The sequence below is a fragment of the Phyllobates terribilis genome, unplaced genomic scaffold, assembly GCF_046119375.1.
Source record: "Phyllobates terribilis strain yellow unplaced genomic scaffold, ASM4611937v1 Scaffold_13__5_contigs__length_258822181, whole genome shotgun sequence".
Lineage (NCBI taxonomy): Eukaryota > Metazoa > Chordata > Amphibia > Anura > Dendrobatidae > Phyllobates > Phyllobates terribilis.
In genome coordinates this window covers 227,165,765-227,183,440 of record NW_027362773.1, presented here as the reverse complement: position 1 = coordinate 227,183,440, position 17,676 = coordinate 227,165,765, and the positions used below count along the sequence as shown (strand labels likewise).

Below are 17,676 nucleotides of genomic sequence, written 5' to 3'. Positions count from 1 at the left end.
CTTACAGCAGTTACAGTCACAGGTTACTTTACTTGTTATTTTATAGTTTGTCACCTGTGCTTTGTAGTAGCTCCAGCTACGGCCATGTCCTTCTCTTATGAGATTCATTTTATTGGTTAAGATTACATTATTGTTTTTAGACATTTTAATTACTTATAATAAAAATGTATTTTTAATCTAGATATATTCCTCCGGGTGTTTTTTGATGGATTTATTATTGTTACCATAATACTGTGTAGGACAAAACAAGACACTTTTTTAGTTTTTGTTGGATTCATACAGATTTGAAGAAAATAAAGACATCATACATTTCTGTGGATGCTGTACTAGGGTCAATGTTACTCAGAGCATATACAAAGCCAAAATAAGGTATGTGCAAGAGGCCGTGGGGTTAATGGTTATTAGGTTGCAGATGTGAACAATAATGTTCTCATTGTCTGGAGACACAGATCTTGAAATTGTTGAGGAATTGCACAAAATCACAAAACTTTATAATAGACATATTTAGGCAAAACCAGGAGTGGGTGATAAATACAGAAGTGGTAACGTCTTTCTATTATACTTTTCCTCTGATTGTTCCACTCCTGGTTTTGGCTTACAAATACTGATGTAAAATACTGACCAAATACTGAACGTGGCCTTAGAATGTGTTACAGTAAGCAAATATAATAAATACGTTAGAATATTTCTTATCAGGAGTAAGGTGGGCATGCTTTGATATTCGGAATTACTATTCATGGGTACGTTAACTCTTTACAGGACAATACTGGATTTCACTTCTGTGGTGGATCCCTTATCAGTGATGAATGGGTCATAACTGCTGCTCACTGTAGTGTCAGGTAAGTGTTTTCCAATTGAAAATTGTCTCAATAAATAATCTGTATCTCATAACCTGGAGAGTGCGGTGGATTTTTCTATGGTCTACGGTGCGGGGACATCATCCCGATCAACCAGCCCATCCCCTCCTTTACTACTCAGTGCACACCAATTTTCCCTATTGCAAATAAACAGCAGATTCTGGCAAAATATATTTCAGCAGACAAAAATCTGGCATCGGCCATCGCGATTAGTCAATGACAGAAAATTTAGAACAAATGGTTGGTCAAAACCAACTATGTCGACAAGGTTTTTAAAGGTGAAAATTGAAACTGGGATTTCCCACTGGTCTAACCATTTCTCATTGGCTGCAATATGGTAATATGGTTGGTTTAGATCTTTTTTATTACCAGAAGAGAGAACCCCTGAAATTCTAAGGGAACCACCTACAATTATCCCTAATATAACATTTCTCCAGGGAACTGCTAACCAGATTCTGAGGAACCCTGAGGTTCCTACATATATGAGTCTGTGTGGAACATTTTTATATAGTCCACATATACGGTCATTCTAGTTTGACCTACTGAGATCTGCAATTTGAATTAATAGCCTCTTCTGAATCACTGGGTCATGGAGAATTTTGAGACACGGCCATATGGTCTGCCTACTGTATATGTTCTATTGCCCTTTGCCCTTGAAGGCACTGATTAGAAAGCAGTAATAACATGCAGGGACAACCTCATTTCTGCTTCCTACTTCACAATCCCTATGCAGTTTGTGTTTTCCAAATAAATCAATGGTATAGTGTGAACTACATTTGTATCTCTTCTCCCACAGGACTTCACATAAGGTTGTTTTAGGTGAATTTGACCAGAGTTCATCTGCTGAAAATATTCAGGTGAAAACCATTGCCAAGGTATGTCCTTATCTTCTTATAATGTAACAGTAGGGAATTAGAAATAAGGGTATAATGCCTTCTTAAAGTTATTTTTGTGTTCAGAAACAAAGTTATCCTTATCCATGGGTCATGTCTGGAATTGTAGTCAGCCCTGTCTATCCAAATCTGTCAATACCAGACACAACCCACGGATTACAGTGGCCATATAAAGCTAACTATAGACAAATGAAGAAGTGGACACAAGATGCTCGATTCCCCCAATATCATGCTGCTTGACTCCAACCATGCATGTTGGGAACGGCTACTTGAATGAGATAGCTTACCTAATATTACCTGTCTGATTAATTTTCTTTTGAAATCTGGAAGACCCTAAAGACAGTAAAAAGTTGTCCCTAACATATCTCAGGATCTCATCTATTAAATGCTACAACTATTGACCTTATTATCTCTTCAGCGTTTTTTTCAATGGTATAGGGATACATACAAATGAAAGACACAAGCCATACTTCATAACCTGCTGCTGCTCTGATGGTCTCCGCTGGACCCCAAGTAATGACGTTATAGCCACCAGTCAACTGACCCTGCAGCAAATCGGTGGCCTCAGTGGCCAGGTCACTTCCAGTCTAGCAGAGATCGTTGGAGCAGCGGTGCCGGAGTTGGGGTGAATAGATTCTGTTGGTAAGTATGACTTGTTTATTTCTATTATAAGTATCCCTACAATCAGGTAACTTTGAAAATGAGTGAAAACCCCCCTTAAGAGTGATGGCACCAGGTAGTGCTTGGCCTGATTAAGGCACCTGATCAGTGTTGAAGCACGTACAGTAGCCTCAATAAAGTGACCACACATCTACCTATAAGCCTTCATGTTTTCCAGCAACTCCAAGTAATTCCTAGTTTTGCCTGTATATTGTACTGCAGGTGGTGCTGCTGGGCTCCATGAATCCTGCTGTACTGTAAGCCAAAGTGCACAGGAAAAAATGGTTGCTGTGGCAGTTGTTGGTCTAACCAAAGCTATACCATGGCTTCATAACTATTCGTCCTATTGCCACAGGCATACCCTATGCTCTAGCTATATGCCTATTATGCTACGCCTGTGGCTATAGGGCTATACCATAGCTATATACCTATTAGGCTATGCCTGTGGCTATAGGACTATACCATACCTATATACCTATTAATCTGTACCTGTGATTATAGGACTATACCATAGCTACATACCTATTAGGCTATGCCTATGGTTACAGGACTATGCTATAACTATATACTTATTAGCTATGCCTGTGGCTACAGGACTATGCTATAACTATATACCTATTAAGCTATACCTGTGGCTATAAGACTATACCATAGCTATATACTTATTAGGCTATGCATGTGGTTATATGACTATACCATGGCTAAATACCTATTAGGCTATGCCTGTGGCTACAGGACTATGCTATAGCTATATACCTATTAGGCTATGCCTGTGGCTATAGGACTATACCATGGCTATATACCTATTAGGCTATGCCTTTGGCTACAGGACTATGCTATAGCTATATACCTATTAGGCTATGCTTGTGGCTACAGGACTATGCTACAACTATATACCTATTAGGCTATACAAGTGACTATAAGACCATACCATAGCTATATACCTATTAGGCTATGCCTGTGGCTATAGGACTATACCATGGCTATATACCTATTAGGCTAGAGGACTATGCTATAGTTATATGCCTATTAGGCTGTGCCTGTGGCTATAAGACTATGCTATAGTTATATGCCTATTAGGCGGTGCCTGTGGCTAAAGGACTATGCTATAGTTATATGCTTATTAGGCTATGCCTGTGGCTATATGACTATACCATGGCTATATACCTATTAGGCTATGCCTGTGGCTATATGACTATACCATGGCTATATACCTATTAGGCTATAACTGTGGCTAGAGGACTATTCCATAGCTATATACCTATTAGGCTATACCTGAGGCTACAGGACTATGCTATAACTATATACCTATTAGGCTATACCTGTGGCTATAAGACTATGCTATAGCTATATACCTATTAGGTTATGTCTGTGGCTATAAGATTATGCTATAGCTATATACCTATTAGGCTATGCCTGTGGTTATAAGACTATGATATAGCTATATACCTATTAGGCTATGTCTGTGGCTATAAGACTATGCTATAGCTATATACCTATTAGGCTATGTCTGTGGCTATAAGACTATGCTATAGCTATATACCTATTAGGCTATGTCTGTGGTTATAAGACTATGCTATAGCTATATACCTATTAGGCTATGTCTGTGGTTATAAGACTATGCTATAGCTATATACCTATTAGGCTATGTCTGTGGTTATAAGACTATGCTATAGCTATATACCTATTAGGCTATGTCTGTGGTTATAAGACTATGCTATAGCTATATACCTATTAGGTTATGTCTGTGGCTATAAGATTATGCTATAGCTATATACCTATTAGGCTATGTCTGTGGTTATAAGACTATGCTATAGCTATATACCTATTAGGCTATGTCTGTGGTTATAAGACTATGCTATAGCTATATACCTATTAGGTTATGTCTGTGGCTATAAGATTATGCTATAGCTATATACCTATTAGGCTATGTCTGTGGTTATAAGACTATGCTATAGCTATATACCTATTAGGCTATGTCTGTGGCTATAAGACTATTCTATTCTATAGCTATATACCTATTAGGCTATGTCTGTGGTTATAAGACTATGCTATAGCTATATACCTATTAGGCTATGCCTGTGGCTAGAGGACTATTCCATAGCTATATACCTATTAGGCTATACCTGAGGCTACAGGACTATGCTATAACTATATACCTATTAGGCTATGTCTGTGGTTATAAGACTATGCTATAGCTATATACCTATTAGGTTATGTCTGTGGCTATAAGACTATGCTATAGCTATATACCTATTAGGCTATGCCTGTGGTTATAAGACTATGCTATAGCTATATACCTATTAGGCTATGCCTGTGGTTATAAGACTATGCTATAGCTATATACCTATTAGGCTATGTCTGTGGTTATAAGACTATGCTATAGCTATATACCTATTAGGCTATGCCTGTGGTTATAAGACTATGCTATAGCTATATACCTATTAGGTTATGTCTGTGGCTATAAGACTATTCTATAGCTATATACCTATTAGGCTATGCCTGTGGTTATAAGACTATTCTATAGCTATATACCTATTAGGCTATGTCTGTGGTTATAAGACTATGCTATAGCTATATACCTATTAGGCTATGCCTGTGGCTATAAGACTATTCTATAGCTATATACCTATTAGGCTATGTCTGTGGCTATAAGACTATTCTATAGCTATATACCTATTAGGCTATGTCTGTGGCTATAAGACTATTCTATAGCTATATACCTATTAGGCTATGTCTGTGGCTATAAGACTATTCTATAGCTATATACCTATTAGGCTATGTCTGTGGCTATAAGACTATTCTATAGCTATATACCTATTAGGTTATGTCTGTGGCTATAAGACTATTCTATAGCTATATACCTATTAGGCTATGTCTGTGGCTATAAGACTATTCTATAGCTATATACCTATTAGGCTATGCCTTTGGCTATAAGACTATTCTATAGCTATATACCTATTAGGCTATGCCTGTGGCTATAAGACTATGCTATAGCTATATACCTATTAGGCTATGTCTGTGGCTATAAGACTATTCTATAGCTATATACCTATTAGGCTATGTCTGTGGTTATAAGACTATGCTATAGCTATATACCTATTAGGCTATGCCTTTGGCTACAGGACTATGCTATAGCTATATACCTATTAGGCTATGCCTTTGGCTACAGGACTATGCTATAACTATATACTTATTAGGCTATGCCTGTGGTTATAAGACTATGCTATAGCTATATACCTATTAGGCTATGTCTGTGGTTATAAGACTATGCTATAGCTATATACCTATTAGGCTATGTCTGTGGCTATAAGACTATTCTATAGCTATATACCTATTAGGCTATGTCTGTGGCTATAAGACTATGCTATAGCTATATACCTATTAGGCTATGCCTTTGGCTACAGGACTATGCTACAACTATATACCTATTAGGCTATACAAGTGACTATAAGACCATACCATAGCTATATACCTATTAGGCTATGCCTGTGGCTATAGGACTATACCATGGCTATATACCTATTAGGCTAGAGGACTATGCTATAGTTATATGCCTATTAGGCTATGCCTGTGGCTATATGACTATACCATGGCTATATACCTATTAGGCTATGCCTGTGGCTATATGACTATACCATGGCTATATACCTATTAGGCTATAACTGTGGCTAGAGGACTATTCCATAGCTATATACCTATTAGGCTATACCTGAGGCTACAGGACTATGCTATAACTATATACCTATTAGGCTATGCCTGTGGTTATAAGACTATGCTATAGCTATATACCTATTAGGCTATGTCTGTGGCTATAAGACTATGCTATAGCTATATACCTATTAGGCTATGTCTGTGGCTATAAGACTATGCTATAGCTATATACCTATTAGGCTATGTCTGTGGCTATAAGACTATTCTATAGCTATATACCTATTAGGCTATGTCTGTGGCTATAAGACTATGCTATAGCTATATACCTATTAGGTTATGTCTGTGGCTATAAGACTATGCTATAGCTATATACCTATTAGGCTATGTCTGTGGCTATAAGACTATTCTATAGCTATATACCTATTAGGCTATGCCTGTGGCTATAAGACTATGCTATAGCTATATACCTATTAGCCTATGTCTGTGGCTATAAGACTATTCTATAGCTATATACCTATTAGGCTATGTCTGTGGTTATAAGACTATGCTATAGCTATATACCTATTAGGCTATGCCTGTGGCTATAAGACTATTCTATAGCTATATACCTATTAGGCTATGTCTGTGGCTATAAGACTATTCTATAGCTATATACCTATTAGGCTATGCCTGTGGCTATAAGACTATGCTATAGCTATATACCTATTAGGCTATGTCTGTGGCTATAAGACTATTCTATAGCTATATACCTATTAGGCTATGCCTTTGGCTACAGGACTATGCTATAGCTATATACCTATTAGGCTATGCCTTTGGCTACAGGACTATGCTATAACTATATACCTATTAGGCTATGCCTGTGGTTATAAGACTATGCTATAGCTATATACCTATTAGGCTATGTCTGTGGTTATAAGACTATGCTATAGCTATATACCTATTAGGCTATGTCTGTGGCTATAAGACTATTCTATAGCTATATACCTATTAGGCTATGTCTGTGGCTATAAGACTATGCTATAGCTATATACCTATTAGGCTATGCCTTTGGCTACAGGACTATGCTACAACTATATACCTATTAGGCTATACAAGTGACTATAAGACCATACCATAGCTATATACCTATTAGGCTATGCCTGTGGCTATAGGACTATACCATGGCTATATACCTATTAGGCTAGAGGACTATGCTATAGTTATATGCCTATTAGGCTATGCCTGTGGCTATATGACTATACCATGGCTATATACCTATTAGGCTATGCCTGTGGCTATATGACTATACCATGGCTATATACCTATTAGGCTATAACTGTGGCTAGAGGACTATTCCATAGCTATATACCTATTAGGTTATACCTGAGGCTACAGGACTATGCTATAACTATATACCTATTAGGCTATACCTGTGGCTATAAGACTATGCTATAGCTATATACCTATTAGGCTATGTCTGTGGCTATAAGACTATGCTATAGCTATATACCTATTAGGCTATGTCTGTGGTTATAAGACTATGCTATAGCTATATACCTATTAGGCTATGTCTGTGGCTATAAGACTATTCTATAGCTATATACCTATTAGGCTATGTCTGTGGTTATAAGACTATGCTATAGCTATATACCTATTAGGCTATGTCTGTGGTTATAAGACTATGCTATAGCTATATACCTATTAGGCTATGTCTGTGGTTATAAGACTATGCTATAGCTATATACCTATTAGGCTATGTCTGTGGTTATAAGACTATGCTATAGCTATATACCTATTAGGCTATGTCTGTGGCTATAAGACTATTCTATAGCTATATACCTATTAGGTTATGTCTGTGGTTATAAGACTATTCTATAGCTATATACCTATTAGGCTATGTCTGTGGTTATAAGACTATGCTATAGCTATATACCTATTAGGTTATGTCTGTGGCTATAAGATTATGCTATAGCTATATACCTATTAGGCTATGCCTGTGGTTATAAGACTATGCTATAGCTATATACCTATTAGGCTATGTCTGTGGTTATAAGACTATGCTATAGCTATATACCTATTAGGTTATGTCTGTGGCTATAAGACTATTCTATTCTATAGCTATATACCTATTAGGCTATGTCTGTGGTTATAAGACTATGCTATAGCTATATACCTATTAGGCTATGCCTGTGGCTAGAGGACTATTCCATAGCTATATACCTATTAGGCTATACCTGAGGCTACAGGACTATGCTATAACTATATACCTATTAGGCTATACCTGTGGCTATAAGACTATGCTATAGCTATATACCTATTAGGTTATGTCTGTGGCTATAAGACTATTCTATAGCTATATACCTATTAGGTTATGTCTGTGGCTATAAGACTATTCTATAGCTATATACCTATTAGGCTATGCCTGTGGTTATAAGACTATGCTATAGCTATATACCTATTAGGTTATGTCTGTGGCTATAAGACTATTCTATAGCTATATACCTATTAGGCTATGCCTGTGGCTATAAGACTATTCTATAGCTATATACCTATTAGGTTATGTCTGTGGCTATAAGACTATTCTATAGCTATATACCTATTAGGCTATGCCTGTGGTTATAAGACTATTCTATAGCTATATACCTATTAGGTTATGTCTGTGGCTATAAGACTATTCTATAGCTATATACCTATTAGGCTATGTCTGTGGCTATAAGACTATTCTATAGCTATATACCTATTAGGCTATGTCTGTGGCTATAAGACTATTCTATAGCTATATACCTATTAGGCTATGTCTGTGGCTATAAGACTATGCTATAGCTATATACCTATTAGGCTATGTCTGTGGTTATAAGACTATGCTATAGCTACATACCTATTAGGCTATGTCTGTGGCTATAAGACTATTCTATAGCTATATACCTATTAGGCTATGCCTGTGGCTATAAGACTATGCTATAGCTATATACCTATTAGGCTATGTCTGTGGCTATAAGACTATTCTATAGCTATATACCTATTAGGCTATGTCTGTGGCTATAAGACTATTCTATAGCTATATACCTATTAGGCTATGCCTGTGGCTATAAGACTATGCTATAGCTATATACCTATTAGGTTATGTCTGTGGTTATAAGACTATTCTATAGCTATATACCTATTAGGCTATGTCTGTGGCTATAAGACTATTCTATAGCTATATACCTATTAGGCTATGTCTGTGGTTATAAGACTATGCTATAGCTATATACCTATTAGGCTATGCCTGTGGCTATAAGACTATTCTATAGCTATATACCTATTAGGTTATGTCTGTGGTTATAAGACTATTCTATAGCTATATACCTATTAGGCTATGTCTGTGGCTATAAGACTATTCTATAGCTATATACCTATTAGGCTATGTCTGTGGCTATAAGACTATTCTATAGCTATATACCTATTAGGCTATGCCTGTGGCTATAAGACTATGCTATAGCTATATACCTATTAGGCTATGTCTGTGGTTATAAGACTATGCTATAGCTACATACCTATTAGGCTATGTCTGTGGCTATAAGACTATTCTATAGCTATATACCTATTAGGCTATGCCTGTGGCTATAAGACTATGCTATAGCTATATACCTATTAGGCTATGTCTGTGGCTATAAGACTATTCTATAGCTATATACCTATTAGGCTATGTCTGTGGTTATAAGACTATGCTATAGCTCTATACCTATTAGGCTATGTCTGTGGCTATAAGACTATTCTATAGCTATATACCTATTAGGCTATGCCTGTGGCTATAAGACTATGCTATAGCTATATACCTATTAGGCTATGTCTGTGGCTATAAGACTATTCTATAGCTATATACCTATTAGGCTATGTCTATGGTTATAAGACTATTCTATAGCTATATACCTATTAGGCTATGCCTTTGGCTACAGGACTATGCTATAATTATATACCTATTAGGCTATGTCTGTGGCTATAAGACTATGCTATAGCTATATACCTATTAGGCTATGCCTTTGGCTACAGGACTATGCTACAACTATATACCTATTAGGCTATACAAGTGACTATAAGACCATACCATAGCTATATACCTATTAGGCTATGCCTGTGGCTATAGGACTATACCATGGCTATATACCTATTAGGCTAGAGGACTATGCTATAGTTATATGCCTATTAGGCTGTGCCTGTGGCTATAAGACTATGCTATAGTTATATGCCTATTAGGCTGTGCCTGTGGCTATAAGACTATGCTATAGTTATATGCCTATTAGGCGGTGCCTGTGGCTAAAGGACTATGCTATAGTTATATGCTTATTAGGCTATGCCTGTGGCTAGAGGACTATTCCATAGCTATATACCTATTAGGCTATACCTGAGGCTACAGGACTATGCTATAACTATATACCTATTAGGCTATGCCTGTGGCTATAAGACTATGCTATAGCTATATACCTATTAGGTTATGTCTGTGGCTATAAGACTATGCTATAGCTATATACCTATTAGGCTATGCCTGTGGTTATAAGACTATGCTATAGCTATATACCTATTAGGCTATGTCTGTGGCTATAAGACTATTCTATAGCTATATACCTATTAGGTTATGTCTGTGGCTATAAGACTATGCTATAGCTATATACCTATTAGGCTATGTCTGTGGTTATAAGACTATGCTATAGCTATATACCTATTAGGCTATGCCTGTGGCTAGAGGACTATGCTATAACTATATACCTATTAGGCTATACCTGTGGCTATAAGACTATGCTATAGCTATATACCTATTAGGTTATGTCTGTGGCTATAAGACTATGCTATAGCTATATACCTATTAGGCTATGCCTGTGGTTATAAGACTATGCTATAGCTATATACCTATTAGGCTATGTCTGTGGCTATAAGACTATTCTATAGCTATATACCTATTAGGCTATGTCTGTGGCTATAAGACTATGCTATAGCTATATACCTATTAGGTTATGTCTGTGGCTATAAGACTATGCTATAGCTATATACCTATTAGGCTATGTCTGTGGCTATAAGACTATTCTATAGCTATATACCTATTAGGCTATGTCTGTGGCTATAAGACTATTCTATAGCTATATACCTATTAGGCTATGTCTGTGGCTATAAGACTATTCTATAGCTATATACCTATTAGGTTATGTCTGTGGCTATAAGACTATTCTATAGCTATATACCTATTAAGCTATGTCTGTGGTTATAAGACTATGCTATAGCTATATACCTATTAGACTATGACTGTGGCTATAAGACTATACTATAGCTATATACCTATTAGGCTATGCCTGTGGCTATAAGACTATTCTATAGCTATATACCTATTAGACTATGACTGTGGCTATAAGACTATGCTATAGCTATATACCTATTAGGTTATGTCTGTGGCTATAAAACTATTCTATAGCTATATACCTATTAGGCTATGCCTGTGGCTATAAGACTATGCTATAGCTATATACCTATTAGGCTATGCCTGTGGTTATAAGACTATTCTATAGCTATATACCTATTAGGTTATGTCTGTGGCTATAAGACTATTCTATAGCTATATACCTATTAGGCTATGTCTGTGGCTATAAGACTATTCTATAGCTATATACCTATTAGGCTATGTCTGTGGCTATAAGACTATTCTATAGCTATATACCTATTAGGCTATGTCTGTGGTTATAAGACTATGCTATAGCTATATACCTATTAGGCTATGCCTGTGGCTATAAGACTATTCTATAGCTATATACCTATTAGGCTATGCCTGTGGCTATAAGACTATTCTATAGCTATATACCTATTAGGCTATGTCTGTGGCTATAAGACTATTCTATAGCTATATACCTATTAGGCTATGCCTGTGGCTATAAGACTATGCTATAGCTATATACCTATTAGGCTATGTCTGTGGCTATAAGACTATTCTATAGCTATATACCTATTAGGCTATGCCTGTGGCTATAAGACTATGCTATAGCTATATACCTATTAGGCTATACCTGTGGCTATAAGACTATTCTATAGCTATATACCTATTAGGCTATGTCTGTGGCTATAAGACTATTCTATAGCTATATACCTATTAGGCTATGCCTGTGGCTATAAGACTATGCTATAGCTATATACCTATTAGACTATGACTGTGGCTATAAGACTATGCTATAGCTATATACCTATTAGGCTATGTCTGTGGTTATAAGACTATTCTATAGCTATATACCTATTAGGCTATGTCTGTGGCTATAAGACTATTCTATAGCTATATACCTATTAGGCTATGTCTGTGGTTATAAGACTATGCTATAGCTATATACCTATTAGGCTATGCCTGTGGCTATAAGACTATTCTATAGCTATATACCTATTAGGCTATGCCTGTGGCTATAAGACTATTCTATAGCTATATACCTATTAGGCTATGTCTGTGGCTATAAGACTATTCTATAGCTATATACCTATTAGGCTATGCCTGTGGCTATAAGACTATGCTATAGCTATATACCTATTAGGCTATGTCTGTGGCTATAAGACTATTCTATAGCTATATACCTATTAGGCTATGCCTGTGGCTATAAGACTATGCTATAGCTATATACCTATTAGGCTATACCTGTGGCTATAAGACTATTCTATAGCTATATACCTATTAGGCTATGTCTGTGGCTATAAGACTATTCTATAGCTATATACCTATTAGGCTATGCCTGTGGCTATAAGACTATGCTATAGCTATATACCTATTAGGCTATGTCTGTGGTTATAAGACTATTCTATAGCTATATACCTATTAGGCTATGTCTGTGGCTATAAGACTATTCTATAGCTATATACCTATTAGGCTATGTCTGTGGTTATAAGACTATTCTATAGCTATATACCTATTAGGCTATGCCTTTGGCTACAGGACTATGCTATAATTATATACCTATTAGGCTATGTCTGTGGCTATAAGACTATGCTATAGCTATATACCTATTAGGCTATGCCTTTGGCTACAGGACTATGCTACAACTATATACCTATTAGGCTATACAAGTGACTATAAGACCATACCATAGCTATATACCTATTAGGTTATGTCTGTGGCTATAAGACTATGCTATAGCTATATACCTATTAGGCTATGTCTGTGGTTATAAGACTATGCTATAGCTATATACCTATTAGGCTATGCCTGTGGCTAGAGGACTATGCTATAACTATATACCTATTAGGCTATACCTGTGGCTATAAGACTATGCTATAGCTATATACCTATTAGGTTATGTCTGTGGCTATAAGACTATTCTATAGCTATATACCTATTAGGCTATGCCTGTGGCTAGAGGACTATGCTATAGCTATATACCTATTAGGCTATGCCTGTGGTTATAAGACTATGCTATAGCTATATACCTATTAGGCTATGTCTGTGGTTATAAGACTATGCTATAGCTATATACCTATTAGGCTATGTCTGTGGTTATAAGACTATGCTATAGCTATATACCTATTAGGCTATGCCTGTGGTTATAAGACTATGCTATAGCTATATACCTATTAGGCTATGTCTGTGGCTATAAGACTATGCTATAGCTATATACCTATTAGGTTATGTCTGTGGCTATAAGACTATTCTATAGCTATATACCTATTAGGCTATGTCTGTGGCTATAAGACTATTCTATAGCTATATACCTATTAGGTTATGTCTGTGGCTATAAGACTATTCTATAGCTATATACCTATTAGGCTATGTCTGTGGCTATAAGACTATGCTATAGCTATATACCTATTAGGCTATGTCTGTGGTTATAAGACTATGCTATAGCTATATACCTATTAGGCTATGCCTGTGGTTATAAGACTATGCTATAGCTATATACCTATTAGGCTATGTCTGTGGCTATAAGACTATTCTATAGCTATATACCTATTAGGCTATGTCTGTGGCTATAAGACTATTCTATAGCTATATACCTATTAGGCTATGTCTGTGGCTATAAGACTATTCTATAGCTATATACCTATTAGGCTATGTCTGTGGCTATAAGACTATTCTATAGCTATATACCTATTAGGTTATGTCTGTGGCTATAAGACTATTCTATAGCTATATACCTATTAAGCTATGTCTGTGGTTATAAGACTATGCTATAGCTATATACCTATTAGGCTATGTCTGTGGCTATAAGACTATGCTATAGCTATATACCTATTAGACTATGACTGTGGCTATAAGACTATGCTATAGCTATATACCTATTAGGCTATGCCTGTGGCTATAAGACTATTCTATAGCTATATACCTATTAGACTATGACTGTGGCTATAAGACTATGCTATAGCTATATACCTATTAGGCTATGTCTGTGGCTATAAGACTATTCTATAGCTATATACCTATTAGGCTATGCCTGTGGTTATAAGACTATTCTATAGCTATATACCTATTAGGTTATGTCTGTGGCTATAAGACTATTCTATACCTATATACCTATTAGGCTATGTCTGTGGCTATAAGACTATTCTATAGCTATATACCTATTAGGCTATGTCTGTGGCTATAAGACTATTCTATAGCTATATACCTATTAGGTTATGTCTGTGGTTATAAGACTATTCTATAGCTATATACCTATTAGGCTATGTCTGTGGCTATAAGACTATTCTATAGCTATATACCTATTAGGTTATGTCTGTGGTTATAAGACTATTCTATAGCTATATACCTATTAGGCTATGCCTGTGGCTATAAGACTATTCTATAGCTATATACCTATTAGGCTATGTCTGTGGCTATAAGACTATTCTATAGCTATATACCTATTAGGCTATGTCTGTGGCTATAAGACTATGCTATAGCTATATACCTATTAGGCTATGTCTGTGGTTATAAGACTATGCTATAGCTACATACCTATTAGGCTATGTCTGTGGCTATAAGACTATTCTATAGCTATATACCTATTAGGCTATGCCTGTGGTTATAAGACTATTCTATAGCTATATACCTATTAGGCTATGCCTGTGGCTAGAGGACTATGCTATAACTATATACCTATTAGGCTATGTCTGTGGCTATAAGACTATGCTATAGCTATATACCTATTAGGCTATGTCTGTGGCTATAAGACTATTCTATAGCTATATACCTATTAGGCTATGTCTGTGGTTATAAGACTATGCTATAGCTATATACCTATTAGGCTATGCCTGTGGTTATAAGACTATTCTATAGCTATATACCTATTAGGCTATGCCTGTGGCTAGAGGACTATGCTATAACTATATACCTATTAGGCTATGTCTGTGGCTATAAGACTATGCTATAGCTATATACCTATTAGGCTATGCCTGTGGTTATAAGACTATGCTATAGCTATATACCTATTAGGCTATGTCTGTGGCTATAAGACTATTCTATAGCTATATACCTATTAGGTTATGTCTGTGGCTATAAGACTATGCTATAGCTATATACCTATTAGGCTATGTCTGTGGTTATAAGACTATGCTATAGCTATATACCTATTAGGCTATGCCTGTGGCTAGAGGACTATGCTATAACTATATACCTATTAGGCTATACCTGTGGCTATAAGACTATGCTATAGCTATATACCTATTAGGTTATGTCTGTGGCTATAAGACTATGCTATAGCTATATACCTATTAGACTATGACTGTGGCTATAAGACTATTCTATAGCTATATACCTATTAGGCTATGTCTGTGGCTATAAGACTATTCTATAGCTATATACCTATTAGGTTATGTCTGTGGCTATAAGACTATGCTATAGCTATATACCTATTAGGCTATGTCTGTGGTTATAAGACTATGCTATAGCTATATACCTATTAGGCTATGCCTGTGGCTAGAGGACTATGCTATAACTATATACCTATTAGGCTATACCTGTGGCTATAAGACTATGCTATAGCTATATACCTATTAGGCTATGTCTGTGGCTATAAGACTATGCTATAGCTATATACCTATTAGACTATGACTGTGGCTATAAGACTATTCTATAGCTATATACCTATTAGGTTATGTCTGTGGCTATAAGACTATGCTATAGCTATATACCTATTAGGCTATGCCTGTGGTTATAAGACTATGCTATAGCTATATACCTATTAGGCTATGTCTGTGGCTATAAGACTATTCTATAGCTATATACCTATTAGGCTATGCCTTTGGCTACAGGACTATGCTATAATTATATACCTATTAGGCTATGTCTGTGGCTATAAGACTATGCTATAGCTATATACCTATTAGGCTATGCCTTTGGCTACAGGACTATGCTACAACTATATACCTATTAGGCTATACAAGTGACTATAAGACCATACCATAGCTATATACCTATTAGGCTATGCCTGTGGCTATAGGACTATACCATGGCTATATACCTATTAGGCTAGAGGACTATGCTATAGTTATATGCCTATTAGGCTGTGCCTGTGGCTGTAAGACTATGCTATAGTTATATGCCTATTAGGCGGTGCCTGTGGCTAAAGGACTATGCTATAGTTACCGGTATATGCTTATTAGGCTATGCCTGTGGCTAGAGGACTATTCCATAGCTATATACCTATTAGGCTATACCTGAGGCTACAGGACTATGCTATAACTATATACCTATTAGGCTATGCCTGTGGCTATAAGACTATGCTATAGCTATATACCTATTAGGTTATGTCTGTGGCTATAAGACTATGCTATAGCTATATACCTATTAGGCTATGCCTGTGGTTATAAGACTATGCTATAGCTATATACCTATTAGGCTATGTCTGTGGCTATAAGCCTATTCTATAGCTATATACCTATTAGGTTATGTCTGTGGCTATAAGACTATGCTATAGCTATATACCTATTAGGCTATGTCTGTGGTTATAAGACTATGCTATAGCTATATACCTATTAGGCTATGCCTGTGGCTAGAGGACTATGCTATAACTATATACCCATTAGGCTATACCTGTGGCTATAAGACTATGCTATAGCTATATACCTATTAGGTTATGTCTGTGGCTATAAGACTATGCTATAGCTATATACCTATTAGGCTATGCCTGTGGTTATAAGACTATGCTATAGCTATATACCTATTAGGCTATGTCTGTGGCTATAAGACTATTCTATAGCTATATACCTATTAGGCTATGTCTGTGGCTATAAGACTATGCTATAGCTATATACCTATTAGGTTATGTCTGTGGCTATAAGACTATTCTATAGCTATATACCTATTAGGCTATGTCTGTGGCTATAAGACTATTCTATAGCTATATACCTATTAGGCTATGTCTGTGGCTATAAGACTATTCTATAGCTATATACCTATTAGGTTATGTCTGTGGCTATAAGACTATTCTATAGCTATATACCTATTAGGTTATGTCTGTGGTTATAAGACTATGCTATAGCTATATACCTATTAGACTATGACTGTGGCTATAAGACTATGCTATAGCTATATACCTATTAGGCTATGCCTGTGGCTATAAGACTATTCTATAGCTATATACCTATTAGACTATGACTGTGGCTATAAGACTATTCTATAGCTATATACCTATTAGGTTATGTCTGTGGCTATAAGACTA

The 17,676-nt window shown here is 36.1% G+C and overlaps 1 protein-coding gene across 1 annotated transcript in view; it reads left to right on the top strand.

Moving 5' to 3' along the window:
* The window catches only part of LOC141174674 (chymotrypsinogen 2-like), a 141,264-nt gene that overhangs the window by 33,121 nt on the left and 90,467 nt on the right, over window positions 1–17,676 (top strand). Inside the window, exons 3-4 of the mRNA XM_073659596.1 lie at window positions 760–839; window positions 1,654–1,732. Coding sequence (XP_073515697.1) covers window positions 760–839; window positions 1,654–1,732 — 159 coding nt within the window. The remainder of the gene's footprint in view (window positions 1–759; window positions 840–1,653; window positions 1,733–17,676) is intronic.